A 20,625-nucleotide genomic window follows, 5' to 3' on the forward strand; every position below is an offset into this window, starting at 1 on the left:
GATTGAAGTGAGGTGGATTGGGTTATATTGGATTGGAGTGATGTGGATGATTGGAGTGGGTTGGTCTGGAGTGGGTGGACTGGACCGGGGTGGGGTGGATTGGATTGGAGTGGATTGAACTGGAGTGAGATGAATTGGATTGGAGTGAGGTGAAGTGTATTTGATTGGAGTATGGTAGATTGGTCTGGGCTTTATTGAATTAGTGTGGGGTGGACTGGATTGTAGTGGGGTGGATTGTGGTGGATTGCAGTGGGGTGAATTGTTATGGAGTTGGGGGGGTTTGGGGCTAGGTCGACTGGATTGGAGTGGAGCGAATTGGAGTAGGCTAGATTGTTTTGGATTGAAGTGGGTTGTTTGGGATTCAAGGTTGGCACACATTGGAGTGGGGCAGGTTATAGTGGGGCAGATTGTTTTGGATTAAAGTGGGGGCGATTGTAGTGGGGGACATCGATTGGCGTAGGGCAGGCTAGAGCGGGGCAGATTGTTTTGAATTGGAATGGGGTAGATTTGAGTGGGGAAGATTGTTCTGGTTTGAATGGGGCAGATTTTTGGGATTGGAGTGTGGCAGATTAGAGTGGGACAGATTGTTTTGGATTGGACAGGGGCAGACTGGAGTGGGGTAGATTGTTTTGGATCAAAGTGGGGTGTCTGGAGTGGGGCAGATTGAAATGGATTGAAGTGGGGCAGATTGTTTTGGACTGGAGTGGGGCAGATTGGGAGTGCGGTAGATGTGAATGCGCCATATTATTTTGGATTGAAGTGGGGCATACTGTTTTGGATTAGCGTAGGGCAGACCTGAGTGGGGCAGATTGTTTTGCAGTGGTGCAGACTGTTTTGGATTGGACTGGGGTGAATTGGAGTGGGGCAGATTAGAATGGGGTAGATTGGGGTGGATTGGCGTGAGTGGCTTGGATTGGAGTGGGGTGGACTGGTGTGGGGTGGGGTGGATTGGGGTAGATTGTGGTAGAGCAACTTTGGGTGGGGTGGATTGGGGTGTACTGAGCGATTATGTGTTCAAGCATCATTTCATTCATTACAAATAATAAAGAAACAATGTCGCTTTCCAATATTTAGAACGGGATAATCAATCTTTTGAGAACAGCGCCCATGAATAAAAATAAAAAAATCTAAGAAAACATGAGTGCAAAGTGAGAAAAAAGGACTTGGCAAAATAAGAGAAAATTAGCTATAAAAAGTAAAACTTCTGCTGGGCACAGTTTTGCCAATCTCAAGTGTTCTGTTTGCAGGACACTATAAGTTAAAAAAAAAAGAAAAAAGGAAAAATAATACCTCAATAATGTCAGGAGCAGCGGACGGGCAGAGATTAAGTGGAATCAATCAGTGCTTGATATCGGCTCCACATAGAGAAATTAAAATGATGCCAGGCCTGCGGTGACAAATTACGAGACTGTAAAGAGGAGTGCCATGCAAGCTAACAAATGATAAGCAACAGGTGGGCTCTGAGTCCTTTACTGTACACAAGAGAGTCTCACAATATCTTTGAATTTGAAGCTGCAGGTGACAGCCTTTTCATTTATTAAGTTTTCAACAGTCTATATTCGTTTTTTGGCACTCTTTTTACTATTTGGGGGAGGATAATTGATTTTATAAACCATGGTCCGTGTTCAGAGGCCGATGGTGTTTTAAATTTAAGGAACAGTGTTTTTATTCGTTTTTACTCTGTTGGGATTACAACTTTCACTATTAGATTTATCAGTGTTTTAAACTAGGCCCTTTTACACTCTGAGGAAGGATTGTACCTTCCGGTCTCAGTGTACTGACGGTAGCCATTTTTCGACCTCTTCAGAAGCACACTTACAGACGTCATCTTGAGGAGGTCAGCGGTCTAGCCATCTGATCCTCCTGTTATCTGAGGACTTAAAAACCTTCAATGCCGCGCAGCAGAATATCTTTGAATTTGCAGCTGACAGCCTTTTCATTTATTTAGTTTTCAACAGTCTATATTTGTTTTTTGGCAGTCGTTTCACTATTTGGAGGAGGGTTATTGATTTCACAAACCATGGCCCATGTTCAGAGGCCGATGGTGTTTTAAATTTAAGGAACAGTGTTTTTATAAATTTTTAGTCTGTTGGATTACAACTTTCGCAACTAGACTTATCAGTGTTTTAAATGAGGTCCTTTTACACTCTGAGGAAGGATTGTGCCTGCCGGTCTCGGTGTACTGAGACGGCAGCCATTTTCTGACCTCTTCAGAAGCACACTTACAGACGCCATCTTGAGGAGGTCAGCGGTCTAATTCTGCGGCCGAGCAGCGGATGCACGCAGCAGGTGCGCCTAAGGCAAGCCAGTCTGTGCCCGTCCGTACCAGACTGGGGCCAGGGGCCAGCAACTATGGTAATCTTAACATAGGTATGCTTACATATGATGCTGAATTTCTCTGTTCAATTAGATTTAATATAGGATCCAAAAGTAATGAAAAAACGGTTGCCAGGGAAGTTAACTGGCCCAATAGTAGAGGTGATAGACCCCCCCCCCCCCCCTCTGATACAGAACATACATATATCACATAAAGCACGACATAGCTTGTTTGTCCTGGCAAACTGTATATCTTTAACTGCCCACAAACTGGATATCAATCTTCTACTTAATGAATTAACACAGCCCTGTTCCTAACGGAAACATGGCTCCATGAGGGCTCAGCTCCTGATATTTCCCTGGCTTTACCTACTAAGTACTCAATCATAAGGCATGACAGAGTCTCTGTGAAAGGAGGGGGGACTGCCATTATTGTCAAGGATTCAGTTAAGGTCACCACCCATCCACTTAAGTTATTAGATTGTGAGAGTATATATTTTTCCTTCTCTTTAAATCCCCAATATAGTTTCTCCGGGGCCTTAGTGTATCACCCCCCCCCCCCCGGCTCTTCATTGCATTTTCAAGCCTTTCCAGAGCAAGTGGCAGACTTAATTTGTAACAAGCCAAATTTCAAAATTCTTGGAGATTTTAATATTCACGCAGAGAAGTTAGAGAATGCACCTGCTAAGAGACTTCTGTTAGATATGGAGGCCTTATAACTCACACAACTGATCAGGGGCCCTACACACATCAAGGGTTATACCATTGACTTAGTTTTCAGCACCCCCTTAGCCTGGTCCGATCATTATCTAATCTCTCTCTCCCTTCCCCTTCCAGTATTGGAAATACCTTCCCAAAGCATTATCCAACCTCATAGGCGCTGGCATATGCTTAAGACTAAAGAATGGATTGACATCTTAGAGATCCCACATTGAATGGGAATATGGCTACATCTTTAGACTCCTTTAATAATCGGATTAGCAAAAGCTTAGACATAATCCTTCCATACACGTTAGGGCCGAGTCGACATAAGAAAAAAAGTGCCCCTGGCTCTCCAAACATCTTAGCCTAATAAAGAGGGAATGTAGGCGACTGGAGCGAAAATTGAGAAAATCCTAAGTGACTTCCTCTAAAGATGAGTATAGGAAGGCTATCAGAAGGTTTCATGCTGTAATTAAAGCAGCCCAAAGCACATATTACGCAGATAAAATCGAACAGAGCTCTAACTCCCCAAAGCAAATCTTTCCCCTGTTAAAAGAATTTACCTCTCCTCAGGCACACACAGACACTGTAGAAGCCTCGCATAAACATAGTAATGACTTAGCTGGATTTTTTCAGAAAAAAATTGCAGAGATCTATTCAACCTTTCCAATAGATACCCATAGTCCCCAAGCGGAAGATGAGGAGTGTTCCAAGGGTGCAGAAAGGTTTACGTATATCCCTTCCCTCTCTCCTGAAGTGGTCTCTATACTATTGACTACCCTTAAATCAGGGTCTCCCCAGGATCCGGCCCGCCTTCAATCTTAGAACAAGGGGCTTCAATAATAGTCCCTGTCGTAACTGAGCTGCTTAACATGTCAATATCAGTCGGCACCGTTCCTCCACAATGGAAACATGCAATTATGAAGCTGTTGCTTAAGAAGCCCAGCCTACATCCACAGATCCCTGGCAACTATAGACCAATCTCTATGCTGCCAGCCCTTGTTAAAGTACTTGAAAAACATGTTAATACTCATCTTTCGAGTTTTTTGGAGGAAAATAACATTCTCCATCCGTCTCAGATGGGCTTTAGACCATTACATTGTACGGAATCTGCATTAATCACAGTCACTGAAGAAGTTAGGAAACATGTAGATCAGGGCTTGATCTCTGCAATCGTGCTTCTCGATCTTAGTGCCGCCTTTGACACGGTGGAGCACAATATTTTACTCCAGAGAATGAGGGAAAGTGGAGTCTCAGGCAATGCCCTGAGTTGGTTTGCCTCATTCTTGGAAGCAAGATCATTTCAAGTTTTGGACCGCTCCTTTTATTCAAGCTGTTTTAAGAGTTAGTGGGGGTGCCTCAGGGCTCTTCTTTGAGCCCTACTTTATTTAATATCTATATGGGCACTCTGGCAAAAGTAGTGGAGCCATACGGACTCTCTGTCGTGTCATATGCAGATGGCACCCAGCCTGTAGTATCCTTTTCTACCGATCAGAACTCAACCAATTCTCAGCTCATTCCTTGTCTACAGGCAATCTCCAAATGGATGTCCGGCTGTAGACTTAAGTTGAAGGGAGCCAAGACAGAGGTTATGTTTCTGGGTCACCAGACAAAACCAAACTTAATCTCCCCAGTTTTACAACCTTTAGAAGATTTTCCATTGCCAAAAGAAAGCATTAAGAGTCTGGGAGTATGGTTTGATTGATGGTTGACCATGGATCATCACACAAAAAATATCCTCCTCCTGTTTTGGCATACTCAGACCTCTTAGAAAGATTTTCAAAATACTTCCGTTCATTGCAAAGAAGCTCATCATACAGGCCTTAATAATCTCTCTGGATTATGGTAACTCCCTATTTCTTGGTGAACCAAAATATGTTATGAAGAAATTGCAGGTGGTGCAGAACACTGCTGACCGCCTTCTCTTCAATCTACCCAGGCATGAATCAGCCAGATCAGCTTTATCAACGTTGCACTGGCTTCCTTTGGAGCAACGGATACACATTTAATCTTTATGTTACATTCATACAGCGCTATGTGACAAAGGCACACCAATATTGCGAACCTTGGTTTCTTTTTACAAACCAACCAGACACCTTAGATCACCCTCCACGGCCCTAGCTGTCATTTCCCCCCCAAAAAAGGCCAAATGGGGAGGAAGATCAATATTGTATCTTGGAGCTAGACGGTGGGATTAATTACCACTGAATCTACGTCAAACCAGTCATGAACCGTCGTTCCGGCGGCTATTAAAAACTTGGTTATTTTTGTGTCCCAAAGCCGTGTATCAAAGGTTTTTCTGTATAGCGCTGGGAGGCCTTCGGGTAGCTATGCGCTCTATACATTTTCATAAGATAAACAGCGAGGCCCGTGCGCTAGCGCATGTACTCGCAGTCTCTATCCTAAAAATCACTACCTAATCAACAGATAGCTACATTGTTAGAGCAACTTCACAAGTAAAATAAATCACCATCAAACTGCCACAGTGCAGGCAAAATAACAACTGTTGCTTAAATAAAATTTGAACCAGCTTTGTCACTTAAGAACATGTAGCTATGCTTAGATGGATGTGAACAGGCTTTGTACAGTCACTTAAAGTGAAGGGGGCCAGTGGGCAAACTATGCCAACCCTTTCCCCCATGGCGTGTGCTGAAAAATCTGAATGACAATTAAACTAATCGATGAAGCCTGTTGCCAAAAGCCAGCCTATATATCTATATATATATATATATATATATATGTGAATGTTTTGGAAAACCAATAATCTGGCAAGACAACTAATGAGGTCTCAAAGGCCAGACATACAAACTTGCAATTTACTCATTATAGGAATCCTTTCATTGTCATACTTAGATGCTTTTTCTATATTGTTGCAGCCAATAACATTTCCAACATATCGTCTTTGCGCAGGAGAATTACTGGAATAACACATTTCACAAATATTAAGCAAACTATCTTGGTAAGTTATTTAGGCTATTACATGTGCATTCATAACCAACCAGGGGCGACTCCTCCATAAGGGCGGAGGAGCGTCGCCCCCCCCCGCCAGCAGCAACTGCTGCAAATCCTTTCACAACGCAGTTTATTATCCTTTCCTTGTGAAAGGGAGGGGGCATTGCAGGTGACATGCACTGTGCACTCCCCTCAGAACGCATGTGCCGGCCAAACACACATGCGCACAGGGCTCTCTCTAGCCCAGCTGGAGAGAGCCTGTACAGGCTCCCAGTCTGCCTGGGAGCGTCCTGGCTTAGCCCTCCCAGCCAATTCTGATTCTGCTTTGAGCAGTATGAGGATTGGCCGCAGAGCAGGCTGGGAGCCTGTGCCTGCATGCAGCAGAGGAGAAGGGCAGCATGGGGCCAGTGATAAGTTTAAAAAAAACATTTTAAAATGTTAATTTAACCATGTTGTACACCACAGTGACTGCTGTTCAGCATGGCTAAATGTTACTGAGGTAAAGGAGAGTGGCAACGCGTAGAGTGTTGTAAACTGGATTAGAGGGGAGTGGTGCAGAGTAGCATGGAGTGAAGTGGAGTGTCATGAAGTGTTGTGGAGTTTCACTGAGGGAGTAGGGTGTTGTAGAGCAGAAGGGCACTGAGTTGAGTAGAGTTTCATAGAGTGTAGTGGCATAGAGTGTTATGGAGGGGTGTACAGCAGACTGGAGTGGTGTAGAGGGTGTTGCGTAAAGTGGAGGAGAATATTGTACAGCAGAATGACAGAATTGAGAAGGCTGTTGAAGAGTGAAGTGGTGTGGAGTAGTGCAGAAAAATGGAATGCCATACAGTGGAGTATACAGTGTAGTAGAGTTGAGTGGAATGTAGTAGAATGGAGAGGCACTGAGTGTCAGAGTGGGGTGAAATAGAGTGGAGTGGCACAGAGTACAGCGTAGTAGTGTGTGTAGAACAGCATGGAGTAAAGTGGCATGGATTGACACGGAGTAAAGTGGCACAGAGTGAAGTAGTGTGTCACAGAACAGTGTGGAGTAATGTAGCATGGAGGGGCATTGAGGGATTTGCTTGGAGGGATGTAGAGTGGAGTAGTGTTGGATTGTGGAGTACAATGATGTTGAATGGAATGGTGCAGATTGGAATGGCACAGAGTGAAGTAGACTATCAGACTGGAGTAGAGTTTACTGGGGTTTGATAAAAAGGGGTACCATAGACTAAAATGCAGTGGCCTAAAGTGAAGTGGTGTAAAGTACAGTGTAGACTGGTGTAGAGTGCATTGGTTTTGTGTAAAGACATGTAGAGTGCAGTGGCGTAGAGTGGTGTACAGTGCTGTGGCATAGAGTACGGTGATGCAGAGTAGATTGCAGTGGTGTAGAGTGCTTGTTGTAGAATTGTTTCCGAGTAGAGTGAAGTGGCATGGAGTGATTTAGGATAGAGTGCAGTGGTGCTGGGTCGAGTGGTGTAGAGTGGAGTGGTGCAGAGTTGAGTGGTGTAGAGTGCAGTGGCATAGATAGAGAGGTGTGGAGTGCAGTGGTGCAGAATAGATTAAAGTGGCAGGCAGAGATGTAGAGTATAGTGGTGTAGTGTGCACTGGTATAGAGTGCAGTACAATAGCGCAGAGTTGAGGCTTGCAGAGTAGGGTGCAGTGGCATTGAGTGCAGTGGTGGAGAGTATAGCAGTGCAAAGTAAAGTGGTGCAGAGAGCAGTGGTGTAGGGTACAGTGGTGCAGAGTGGAATAGAGTAACGTCGAGTGCAATGGTACAGAGTGGCGGAGCATGCAGCAGCATAGAGTGCACTAGTGCAGAGTAGAGTTCAGTGGCAGAGAGTGTAGTCTTGCAGAGTAGAGTGGCGTAGAATGCAGTGGCATTGAGTAGAGTGTGGCTGAGTAGAGTGGTGCAGAATAGAGTGGCGCAGAGAGCAGTGGTGTACAGAACAGTTGATAGTGACGGATTGCAGTGACAGAACACAATGGTGTAGAGTGGCATAGCATGCAGTGGCGCAGAGTTCAGTGGCTTAGAGTGCAGTGGTGTTGAGTTCAGTGGCAGAGATGGCAGCCTTGCAGAATAGTGTTGTAGAGTGTAGTGGCATAGAGTGATGTTGCGCAGAGTAGAGTGGTGCAGAGTATAACAGACTGACAGTATGCAGTGGCATAGCATGCAGTGATGTAGAATGTTGTAGAGTATAGTGGTATAGAGTGCAGTGGTGCAGAGTAGCTGGTGTAGTGTGCAATGGTTTTGAGTAAAGTGGGGTTTACTGCATTGGTGTAGAGTGCATTGGTTTAGAGTAGAGTGGCCGAGAGAGCAGTGGCATAGAGTAGAGTGGTATAAAGTAAAGTGGCAGAGCATTGACTGCAGTTAGCATAGAGTTCAGTGGCAGGGAATGCAGTGCTGCAGAGAAAACTGTTGTAGACTGCTGTGGTCTGTACTAGAATGGCATAGAGTGGTGTAGAGAGCAGTGACTTAAAGTACAAAGGCATAGAGTACCATGGCATAAAGTGTTACAGAGTAGAGTACAGTGGAGTAAACTGCAGTGGTGCAGAGTAGATTGGCATAGAGTGCAGTAGCACTGAGAGCCTTGGTTTTGAGAAAAGTGGTGCAGAGTGCACTCGTGTACAGTGTATTGATGCAGAGTAGAATACAGTGGAGCAGTGTAAAGTTGAGTGGTGCAGAGTGGAGTGGCACGGAGTTCAATAGTGCTGAGTGCAGCGTGTGGAGTAGACCGTTTCAGAAAAGAGTGGAGTGATGCACGGTAGAGTACAGTGGCATAGAGTAGAGTGGTGTAGAATGCAGAGTACATTAGACTGGCGCAGACTAGATTGGAATAGAGTGCACCGACATAGAGTGGAGTGACACAGTACAGTGCATTGGTACAGAATGCATTGGCATAGAGTGCAGTGTTGCAGAGTAGAGTGGAGTAGCGCACAGTGGTGTAGACTGCAGTGGTGAAGAGTGTAGTGGTGAAGAGTAGAGTAGTGTGGGGTAGTGTACAATGTTATAGATAGGGTGGTGTAGAATAAAGTGGCATAGCGTGAAGTGGAGTGGTTCATAGTAAAGAGCAGTGACGCAGTGTGGAGTGGCATGGAGTGGTGCACAGTAGAGTGGAGTATGCATGGCCCGGTAGCGCATCACCATTACCGCCAACATATCTCCAATTGAAATAACCACTGCATTTTCAGTCATGCAGTTTGACTGTTAAAAGCATACAGCACACAAACAATAATGTGTTAAAATGTAATCACTGAGTGTACTGATCTCTTTTTATTCTGTTAAAATATGTGTTTCCTCCACACTTTACCAAAACAATTTGCTTCCTTTGTACTTTTCTAGTTCTGATACATTCTGAATTGTCTTTACAGTTCATTTACAAACACTTCAATGTTGTTATGTGCTAGTAGAATACAATGTTGATCCTTCTGTTCCCCTAGTAGCCAGCATGATTGTCATGTAAATCCTCTCACTTTGAAGTCAGAGAAGGAAAAGTAAATACCAAGTTGCCTGTAAGACAGAGTCTGACATCTGGCAGCAAATGTGACAAGATAAGAACAAGATTTAAAGGCCTGTTTATAGTCCAATACTTGTGGAAGAATGCAGTAAATAGGGTTTGGGTAAGCGAAAGGGCACACTCAAGCTGGACTGACTAAAACAAATAGAGCTATCAAAAAGAAAGCAAGCAATTGTGAGTTACAAACCACAAAGCCAATGATAAGCAATGGGCGGAATGCATTTCCTGGAAAGCTTTCCGAATGTCCCCATGTCGAATGTCGAATGTCCCCTGTCAGACTTTTACCTAAAAATAGGGTCTGGGAGATTAGGAATGATGATTAAAAAACAGGAAGTAATGTTCAAATGCACTGTACTATCACAGAAACATTTCATACAACTTGTGGAAACAAAACTGTGTGATTTGCGATTAGGAGTGTTTCAAACTAAGCAGTGCTACTCATACGCTACCCACATCATACAGAGACAATGATTGGCAAAGCCAACAGGACTAGGTTTAATATCGTAGCAAGTGCACACTGGTACATTAAAGAGCAGCACACAGGTGGAGCCAGCAGGAGCTGAACAAGTAATTCCAAATGCATTTCAATGCAAGTATATGAGTGGAAAAGGAAGGAAACCTCTAAACAACCAACAGCATTAGACGAGAGAGGAATAATGCACTGCCTAAACCAAGACATGATTGACAAACTCTCAAGCCAATGGCTGAAAGAGGCCGGTTGAAGAAAGTCAATGGTTGAAAGAGTTGGACCGAAAATCTACTCTAAGTCTATTGTGGGCAGCAGGTCTGTTACACAGCTGTGCTTTCCACAATAAGACCTACAATCTTCTGAAATTGTTTATCTGGAGTGCCCAATATGGCCATCTAAAAGTTTGTATTAACAAAACGAAGTTTCACATTTTTTAACTAGTTGTTCTTGAAGCTAGCATCGAATAAGATGTTATACCTTAGCAGTGCAACATAAGGTTGTTTGCTGGTCACTGTTTCTCTTAAGTATTTCAAAAGCTGGGACATGAGCTCAACTAAAAACAAATTATGTTTTCTATGAGCTCTAGAATTGTATGCTATGTTGTACCATCTGCTGCTACACATTTTATTTTCTGTGCTGTTCAGTCCTGTTGGATGTATTATGTCAATAGAGCTGGTTTGAATGTTCCACCATGTGTCAATTGATGCCCAACTTGGAAGTGGGTTGGGCAAGGGACACCACTGCTCCAGGTGGGGTGCAGACAAATGCCTGCTTATAGCCTTTATCTCCTGCACCTCTTCTGGCGATGATACTGCACTGAATAAATTGCCTCTAATCTATGCAGTACTCTTTTTTAATTACAGCATGAAAGTTACAAGTTTAATCGTCTGACTTCCCAAAAAATCATGAAATCCTTTGGTTTATGTTTGTAACTGCTTCTGTGTGTAGTAAATAAATGTACTATTTATTGTCCTACCTTGTATTTGAAGGAGCTGGTGAAGGTAAACTGTGGGTCTGGTCCAGAGATCTATGTTGACTGGCTTCTGGGAAGAAGTAAACATAAGCACTGGAAAAACCTCTCTGAACAGAAAACATAAGACAAAGTATTTTCTATGCACACCATAAAATCAGTTGGCACTGGTTTAGGAAATGTTTACCTCTGCATGCCTGTAACTGGCTAGTTAGCACCTTTCTTATTTCATTAACCCACGTTGCTTTAATTTCAGGTGTTTGAGCCTATCAACAGAGAAAAAAAATCAGTATACCGGCAAGCACACATTTTAGCCAAGTGCCCTAAAAGATGGAGAATATAGTTATTCCAAGTGTGACCAGGAAAAATGTAAATGTGACAAAAGTACATAAATTGTGAAGGGCAATATTATATGTTTTGCCTGTTAGTATAAACTAAACAATGCCAAAAGTTAAACATCTTTCCTTCATTGCTGGAAATTTCCAATCAATCCTAAGGCATTACAACATGCAACTTGAGTGAAGAACGCTTCCTCATCTTCTTTGTAGACTTGAACAAGATAGGTCTGCTGCTTTCTGGCTCTGGATGTTCCCTCCCCTATTCTAGCACACCAAACATGCACTGCAATACCAAATGAATGAGACAATCTTGGAAACTGCAAATATAGACACTGGAATACATCCAAATAGAATGTCATTACTTAGCAAAGCGCTGATTTATTTATTGGTATAAAATGTGATTCACAAGGCCATGATTAAAATCCGTCTGAATAATAGTATAACATTTTTTATTTATCTGTAGTAATTTGAAGACCGAAGATGTACAATCATTTCAGATGAAAAGGGGGGACTGAAGGTGGAAGGTTTTTAGGAAATAAATCAACCTGAGAACTTTCCACCCTATGCCAATCTCAAAGCCTTTGATTACTAAGACACGTATTATTATTATAGAGCGGAATCTCTTGTCAATGCTGTATGATCAGCTCACTAAGAGTGTGTTTGTGGACTTAAGGACTAATATTTTTTTGGGACAGATGATCTTTGTCATCCTTGGTCAGTGGAGTGGGAAACAATGGGTATTACAATCTGCTAAATAAACTGCAAGACTACAGCATGTCTAATAAAAACGTAAGGTGTACAGTACACTTCCTTTGTTCTGTTTATGGGTGGCTTGGTGGATTGTGTTTCCCAGTTTGGCAGACATGCCATTGTGTCCTAAATATAAGGAAAAGTAACTACTAGACAGATTTCTTGAAAGGCCCATGTCAAGAAAACTGCGCAAAAATATATATATATATTTTTTTTTTTACACAGGAAAACTCAAGTTTATTAAATCACTACGTTAATGCATTTTTTAACAAAGTTTCCAACAAGCGAAACTATTCTTGAGTGAGAAACACATTACTTGTTCTCAACAACAGAGAGGAGCACATCCATTTTGATCAACGCAGTTCTTTCATCCTGGGGAAAAAAAAACCTTACTGACCATGACTGGATGCTGATTGCGAACGTAAAAGATACATATTCAACAGGCCGATACATTAATCCGACATACAATCGCTAATGTTTTTAATTGAAGCAAAAGAGATTGAAAATTGTCAGTCTGTAATTCGGAGTCCGCGGGTCCTTGGTTTTTCACCAAGATCGATCAGGGCTTCCCTTTCTGTGGACAAGGAGAATAAGGTGAATATGTCCCTTGGGTAACGGTTAATTATTTCCTAGGACAAGAAACATTCGATTTTATAATGTTTCAAATTAAATAATTTTAATCACTGAATTTTCATCATCGTCATAAATCATCTCTGATTACCCTTCAGGAGATTAATATTCTATGGTTTGTGATATATTCAAACTGGTAATTCTTGAACTACCTCCAATCAAACTGCCGAGAACGTTAAAAGGACGTGCACATTACACTTTTGATATCAACCTCTGAGGGCCACACAAGTATTCAAGGCCTTTTGTTCCACCTCCACTGAGCCAGTATCTGCAGATCCTCTCCAGTAAAAGAAGCATTTGGGGTGAAAGAAAGGAAATCCTCTCTACAAACAGCCTTGCAAATAGGTCAATTTATGTAGCTCTCAAAATCCAAAAATGGGTTATTTTTGCTGGCAGAAATGGGAATATAAATTGAAATATGTAGTCAATTGAAGGTATTAAGATAGAAATAATAGGGTTTTTATTTGCATCCTGACTGAAAGGTGATTTTCCACATTCCAAAGACTTCTGAGAAGAACATTACCCCATACTTTGTCTCCTAGACAAAAGATTGATTTATCCCTAGTCTGTTCTTCCTTAGTTTTTGAAGGGTGAAAAGATCATCAATGGCTGAAACTATTTTCAATGAGGTCAGTATTGTTGACACATACTTGTAAACAGCGGTGTACATTTCTCGCAGAAGGTGTAGTCAAGGATTTAAATCATTATATATAGTTAGCTTGTAATTAGTACTGCATCTTCAACACAGGAATGGTGTGCTCTCTCTCCAATTACTTGTTCTCTCGCCAATTACTTGTTGTCATCAAATGTTCCACCATGTCTTTAATCCTATATAGGCTAGTCAGTTAGAACTTCAGCACACTTGCAGTACAGTATTTTAAATTAAATACAAATAATTTAACAGAGAGGTGATCAATTAATTAGTCACCATTGTTTTTTTTTTTTTTTTTTTTTTACTTTTGAGGTACCAGTGATACAGTTCTCTTGGAATTATTAGTTGGTAATTCCAACACTGCACTATGGTGTTATGAGAATTCAGATTAAGTATGCTGTGAATCAGAACCCCTTTTTTTCTTTACACTTGCAACAGGTTGAAATTGGTTTAGGAACTCTGGCCTCATCTCATTGCTTCATCTAGAACTGTCACCTCTGTTATCTCTTCATTCAGCTTCAGCAAATTGGCTTACATCTAGGTATCGGACAATAACACAAGACAGTATTTAAGACACAACCTACAAAGACTTCCAGAGATCTTTGACCAAGAGAAGGATCTAAGTATTGCCTGGATAGAAAAAGCAAATACCACAAGTTGGTATAGAATGGCCCAGTCACTGAAAATTTTCAATCCAAATACTTCTTTCTTTTAGGCGTGAAGAAGTACAGTTATGGCTCAAAATCTAAGGAAGTACCTGCTTGCTGTGAGCTCAAAACCCAATCAGCGACTCCATGTGTCAGTTGGCTGCCTTCCTGTTTGAGATAGAGGGCTACAACAACATTCCAGAGGCATCTCTTCCTGTAAAGAAGCTGCAGACTATTTCCAACTGGAGCTGCCATGGACTAATCTGCTGCCTCAAATGGAGTGAGTCCTGACCCCCAAGTATTGTCCCCATGGTCCTGGAACCTTGGCTGGTGTCTGAGTGTTCTCTTCCCTGCCCAACCCTAAAACCTGAGACTTAAAAATGTTTTGCCTCCATTTTGCCCTGCAAAATGACATGGGACCAACTTGCCAAGCTGATCTGCCGACGGTACAACACCAATGGGACTGAATTTGTTACAACTCCTGCTACGTTCTACACAGCAGCAAATCAGTTTCAGTGGGATTGCCGTCGACCAGCATATGCAGATGTTGAATGCTCTTGTAGCTACAACCTTACCCTGCTGAGAAAATCTGACTTCCAGAAAAGTTTCGAAGTCTGAACGTAGAAACCTTCACTGGTGCCACTGTCAAAGGAGAGCCGAATGGTGTTGAGGACTGATTGTGTCGCGTAAAATAAGTCTTTATCTCAGCTCTACAAGTTTTGTTCTCATACCCATGTGTGATACGAGAGAACTTAGTTCAATGCACCAACGCTTGAATGTGAGAGGAACATTTTTGTAGCCCGGCAGAACTCCACCCAGTACATGGTCGAAGTGGATTCAATGCTTTTGGGCTACTAACAGTCCCTAAACACGGATCCAGGGACACTTTAGTGATCAGAAGGAAACGTTTCCATTCTCTTCAATCACACATACACACAAAATGCACTAAGAAAAAGACACTTTAACTAAGAAGTGTGTTTACTTCATCAGGTGCACCCTGTTGTTCAACACGTCTAAAATAACCACACAAACTACAATTGCTTACACAATCAATAAGACAAATGGGCAAAGAATTGCTTATTTCTACAAGATTTTAAAACATTCCCATTTTGTGGCTTTATTTATATCTTGTGACAATGAACGTTTTAGAGAAATGTTGAACTCAATGTGTACACTAATTTTTATTTTCCAAGCATTGCAATTTGTACGAGGTATCCACCCATGCAAAAAAAAAAAAAAAAGGGATATGGAGCAAGTCCAAATGTCATATATGGTGGCAAAGGGGTTGTGAAAGGATTAGGTTGATCCGAAGGTGAGCTCTGGAGGAAAACAAGGTAGGGCTGTATGCGACATAGGTATGCAGATGAAACAAGGTAGGGCATTATGTGACGTAGGTATGCAGATGAAAGATGAAAGATTTTGTTGCTGTGCAACTCCAGCTGGAAGTCAGCGATTCTGGTGATGCCTACATTTTATCCACTTTGCTATTTACCGTGTAAGTGTCCAATGCAACTTGATCAGGGTGGGAGTGTAGGGATTCAGTTAGATTGTTTCAAATGAGGACATAGTAGGGCCAGAGTACCATTCAGTGTGTCAGAGCACTTTAAAAGTGTAATTCAAATCAAACAATTGTAGCAGGTAATGCCAAAGGGGCAGATTAAGGCATTTAGGGCAATTAGATGTCTCAGTATTAAATGGCAGAACATCATGGCTAGACTTCAATTTGCTCATTTCCCAGAGAGGTATCGGCAAAATGACCAGCATTCATAGATGTCTAATCTTGCAGTAGGAATTTAAGACACACATATTACCTGTACAATGTAAACTTCCTCTCTTGCATTGTACCATATTTCAAACTTCTTATTATCCCCCTTAACATTCTCAGTTATTCCAACTGCTGTCATCTGCAAGAATAAATGAACATTGAACCAAATATCCATTAAATGTAAAAACTTGTCTCACAGCCATTTCTTGACAATAGGTGTACAAAGTGCATTATTCAACAGCTGTTCTTAAATCAAATGTCTACCAGCACCCAACAGTCAAAGCAAACCACTACAAATGAATTCCTTTTTCATGATCATAAGCTAATTCCAATATAAGATAGCTTACAATGGCATTTCAGTGTTTTAAAATATTCCCTGGTTCTGTTCTACTTTTGCTTCCTTTCTTACTTGACGTACTAGGAGTACTAGTCAGTACCATGCACACCCACACCGTGCATGACTTTACCATGCTTGCACAATGAGAATGCTTACAAGGCACCCACATCAAGACATTACATTTACTCATTGCCATGCAAGCCACACTCACAATCACACATTACATATTCCTTCGCACACACAGATATATAGCTATATATATATATATATATCTATATATATATATATATATATATATACACATATATATAAATAAAAATCGCTCCACAAAATTTTGCATCGTCATACTGACGGCAAGGTGAGGGCTCAATCTTGTGGTGATGTGGCCCTTTAAATGGTGTGGAATGTGGGGATGTCTTCGTGCGGTCTGAACTTTGAAACGGAGGATCGTTTCAAATACGGAAGAAACTTCAAATGCGCACGGTGTGGAAAGGAGTACAGCGCAATGGTAGCTTCTCTCAGATGTGGATTTTGGAATGCCGTGTGAAGAATAACGGCTAGGGTGCTCTTTGAGTAACAAGAGTGCAAGTTAAAAATAATTTAGAACGTTTTCAATGTAGAATGTGAGGTTTGTGAACATTGACACGCTGTACCGCTACGCTGCAACACCACGGTTTTGATTCAATTAAAGGGACCGACATCCACAGGAAACCACATAGAGGGCAGAAGAAACATTTGTTATGCTAAAGACATATATATGTTTATTTAATCATTGCCTCTGATAGACTAGCAATCTCACCTCCCATAATAACGATTGTTGCAGGAACAGAGTGGATGGTACATGAGCAGTGCAATATTTGTCTTTATCCACATCCGTATTGGATGATTCGTATATTGTGAAGTACATTAGTAGGTAATTGGAGTTAATACAGCAAACATGGCTCCTGCTTGGGAAGCCCGACGTAAGGAGAAATCTAAGAAAATGTTTTTTTCCCAAATGGAGGGAGCACAGCCCACTCAATCTGGTCAGGGTAATATTGGAGTGGAAGTAAAACTACAAACTCTATATGACAAATTGGAAAGATTACATAAAAAAGAGCTCTCTAAATGGTGGGAAGTAGAGTCATTATCAAAAATACATCGATGTTGAGCGGGTCCTTAGAGGTTTAAGAATCTATACTACAGTATACCAACAAATGAAGATCCAGATCCGGAAATGCTGGAAGAATGGTCAGATAACTCTAAGCAAAGTTCATTGAACATGATGCGGATATTAATTAAATATGCAGTTAAGGACAGGAGTAAAATATTAGAGGATATTGATAAAATTCGGTCAGAGTTATCAACTATCATTACACAAGAGACATTGGATGAATTTATGAAAATTTTGGAAAATAAATTATTGAAGTTGGAGGAAGACATCACAAACAAAAAACAAAGAAAGTTTATAAGAGACTTTAAGGACTATCAGGCAGGTCACATTTTAACTTTCCATCGCAAATACGACCACATGTACAAAGATGAAGTGTCTGAATTAAGTTAAAAAAAAATGGATATAACAACTACATCCACAGAGGAAGAAGTGGAGAGTGATGTTTCAGATGGCAATTTGTCGGATGTATTGGACACGGTATTATCCAAAGGTTTGGTACCTGACAAGGGAATTGAGAGATCTAACTTTTTAAAACAATTTCGACTTTTTTATCAGGGATGGATAGATCAGTACAAGGATTCTCAATTTCAGAGGGGCAGAGGGAGTGGGCCCAGAGGAAAAAGAAGAGGAACAGACAGGCAAAGAACAGGAGATGGAGAAGGAAATACAAGATCTTTGGGAGTGGTTACTCGTGTTCGAAAGTAAATATTATGAATGTTATTAATTTATCAAGTAGAACATTGTCTAGCGTGGAAAAGAACCTCTTAGCCCTGGGTCTTTCCTTCTGCCCGACAGGTTGCTTTAATTATGCACAAACTAGAATAGATACTTTTAAATTTATTAAAAAATTAAAATTGAAGAAACGGTATCAGACCAAAGTAAAAAATAAGGAGGTAATAACAGAAAGACATGAATATAGCAATTTATGTATCTCTGATATTGAGATCCTACATACACTTACAGATTTGTATGATGGAACAAGCGCACATGAGGATTCCATTTTGAACTTGGAAGGATTGGGTATCTCTTTGGATGACACATATCCTAGTAACTTTAAACCAAAGTCTACATTCTTACCAGCGATTCAATGTGATGCTATTGATGTATTTGAACCTGAGGTTATCAAACATCTGAAAAAAATGAGATATAATGGGAGAGATGGTAAAATTAATTTATCAGGAGTACAATGGAAAGCCCTTCAGGATTTGAAAAGAGATTGCACTATTGTTATCCGGCAGTCTGACAAGGGTGGCAATGTAGTGGTGCAGGATGTCAGCAAATATGTGGCTGAAGGATTAAGACAGCTGATTCAAAGCGACTGTTATAAACAAGTTTGTTATGAGGATTTTAAATTGATGAATGACGAATACCATGGTATGTTGGTTGATTGGAGGGAGAAAGGTTTAATAGAATGGGAAGAATTCTTGTTCCTTAAATGTGATTATCCTAAAATCCCAATATTATACCTTTTACCCCCGGTCCACAAGGATAGGACAAATCCGCCAGGTAGGCCTATAGTTTCGGCTATGGGCTCTCTCTTGGAGAATACATCAAAGTATATTGACTACTTCTTGCGTCCCTTTGTCGAGGCATTACTATCATATTTAAAGGACACAACACATTTTTTGAAGATCACTGAGGGCATCCAGTGGGAGGATGATTATCTCCTTTTAACATTAGATGTTACCAGTTTGTATACATGTATAGATCATGATCTAGGGGTGAGTGCTACTAAACATTTTTTAAGGGCAGGATCACTATCATTGTTCTTTCATTCGGGAATGCTGTGAGATATGATGAAGTTCTGTTTTAGGAATAATTTGTTTATTTTTGACAACAAACTGTACAAACAATTACAGGGCAGAGCCATGGGTACTTGTTTCGCCCCCAGTTACGCACATTTATTCATGGGCTGGTGGGAGGAACAGGTATCAAAAACTATGATTGAATTTGATAGGAATGTGATTCTGTGGTGTTGTTTTATTGACAACATCTTCGTAATTTGGAAAGGGGATGAGGTGTCAGCAGTGCAGTTTGTGCAAAAATTGAACGATAATGAGTACAATTTGAGATTTACGAAACATTTACATCCTAGACATGTGGAATTTCTAGATGTGGAAGTTACAGCAACCACAGATGGTTTGGTTTCAAAGTTAGAAAAGAGACAGCTGGTAATAGCTTGCTGGACGCTCGGAGTGCACATCCTAGTCTGATTCAGAGTATTCCTTATGGTGAGCTATTAAGAGCTCGGAGGAATTGTAGTAATTTGTCAGATTTTCACCAAGTATGTGAAAGAATGTGTGAAAGATTTAAAGAGAGAGGTTATGGAGCTAATATTATCGAGCAAGCAAGTCGGAAAGTGGAGAAATTGAGTAGGGATGACTTACTCTACCACATTGATAATAAACAGAGTAAGAATGAGGATAAAGTTAGATTTGTAACAACATTTAGCAAGCAAGCACATAAGATACGAAATATATTAAACAAAAGTTGGCATATTTTACAAACTGATCCACTGGTCAATGAGTGTATCCATGAGAGACCTCAAATAACATTCAGGAGGAGTAGGTCGTTGAGGGATGACTTATGTCGAAGTGATATATCATGTGAGGGCAATATTAGGGGCAATATAGGTAATGGATTGCATGAAATGTAAAGCGTGCAAAACGAGTAATAGTTGTATGAAAGTTGAGGATACCAGGGAGAGATGAGGATTTTGTTATCAAAGGAAGTTATGACTGTGGACAACATATTGTGTATATTGTGTAATATGCCCATGTGACAAACTGTATGTAGGAAGCACAATTCATAGTGCTAAGAAATGAGTATTAGAACATATGCGAGCGATTAAAAACAACGATAAGAGTTATCCAGTGGCAAAACATTTCTCCAGCCAACATGATAGGAATGAAAATCTATTAAAGTTTGTAGTTCTTGACCATGTTAAATACAGTAAACGGGGTGGCAATAGAGAACGAGTATTGAGAACTATGGAGTCACGCTATATTATAGATTTTGAGACATTGGACCCTGTGGGGATGAATTCTAGTGAGGAGTTAAGTATACATTTGGGATAGTAATTTATGTTTTAGTTCATTCACAAATTATGGTATCATTTTAGGTTGAGTCACATTTTTTATTCTTTTTCATTTTTTTTCTTTAGTTTTCATTTGTATAAGATGAGGACTGCATTAGGTTTAACAACGAGAGGAAGGCTAGAGTTATGTCGGAAAATTCACAGAGGGAGATCAGTATGGTAAAGTAATTTTGCCCACTTGGGCAGTATAAGAATTGATTTGTGCTGTTTCTGAATCGATTATTTCTAACGGAATATAAAATTAGAATGGATGGTGATTTGCATGATAAAAGAGACGAGTATATATTATGAAGTATAATTTTATTAAATGAATATTTTTGCAAAATTGTAGGTCGAATTTGGAAGAGTGCAAC

The 20,625-nt window shown here is 40.8% G+C and overlaps 1 protein-coding gene across 30 annotated transcripts in view; it reads right to left on the reverse strand.

Annotated features, from left to right (window-relative positions):
* MCF2L (MCF.2 cell line derived transforming sequence like) overlaps positions 1-20,625 on the reverse strand; it is an 828,274-nt gene that overhangs the window by 82,333 nt on the left and 725,316 nt on the right. For 28 of the 30 annotated variants that reach the window (XM_069204968.1, XM_069204983.1, XM_069204981.1 and 25 more), the window contains 3 exons: positions 15,732-15,824; positions 11,091-11,169; positions 10,910-10,976 (listed from right to left, as the gene is read on the reverse strand). In XM_069204968.1, the coding sequence (XP_069061069.1) occupies positions 10,910-10,976; positions 11,091-11,169; positions 15,732-15,824 (239 nt within the window). The remainder of the gene's footprint in view (positions 1-10,909; positions 10,977-11,090; positions 11,170-15,731; positions 15,825-20,625) is intronic. The other 2 variants (XM_069204958.1, XM_069204967.1) reach the window with 1 other exon arrangement.

The sequence above is a fragment of the Pleurodeles waltl genome, chromosome 8, assembly GCF_031143425.1.
Source record: "Pleurodeles waltl isolate 20211129_DDA chromosome 8, aPleWal1.hap1.20221129, whole genome shotgun sequence".
NCBI lineage: Eukaryota > Metazoa > Chordata > Amphibia > Caudata > Salamandridae > Pleurodeles > Pleurodeles waltl.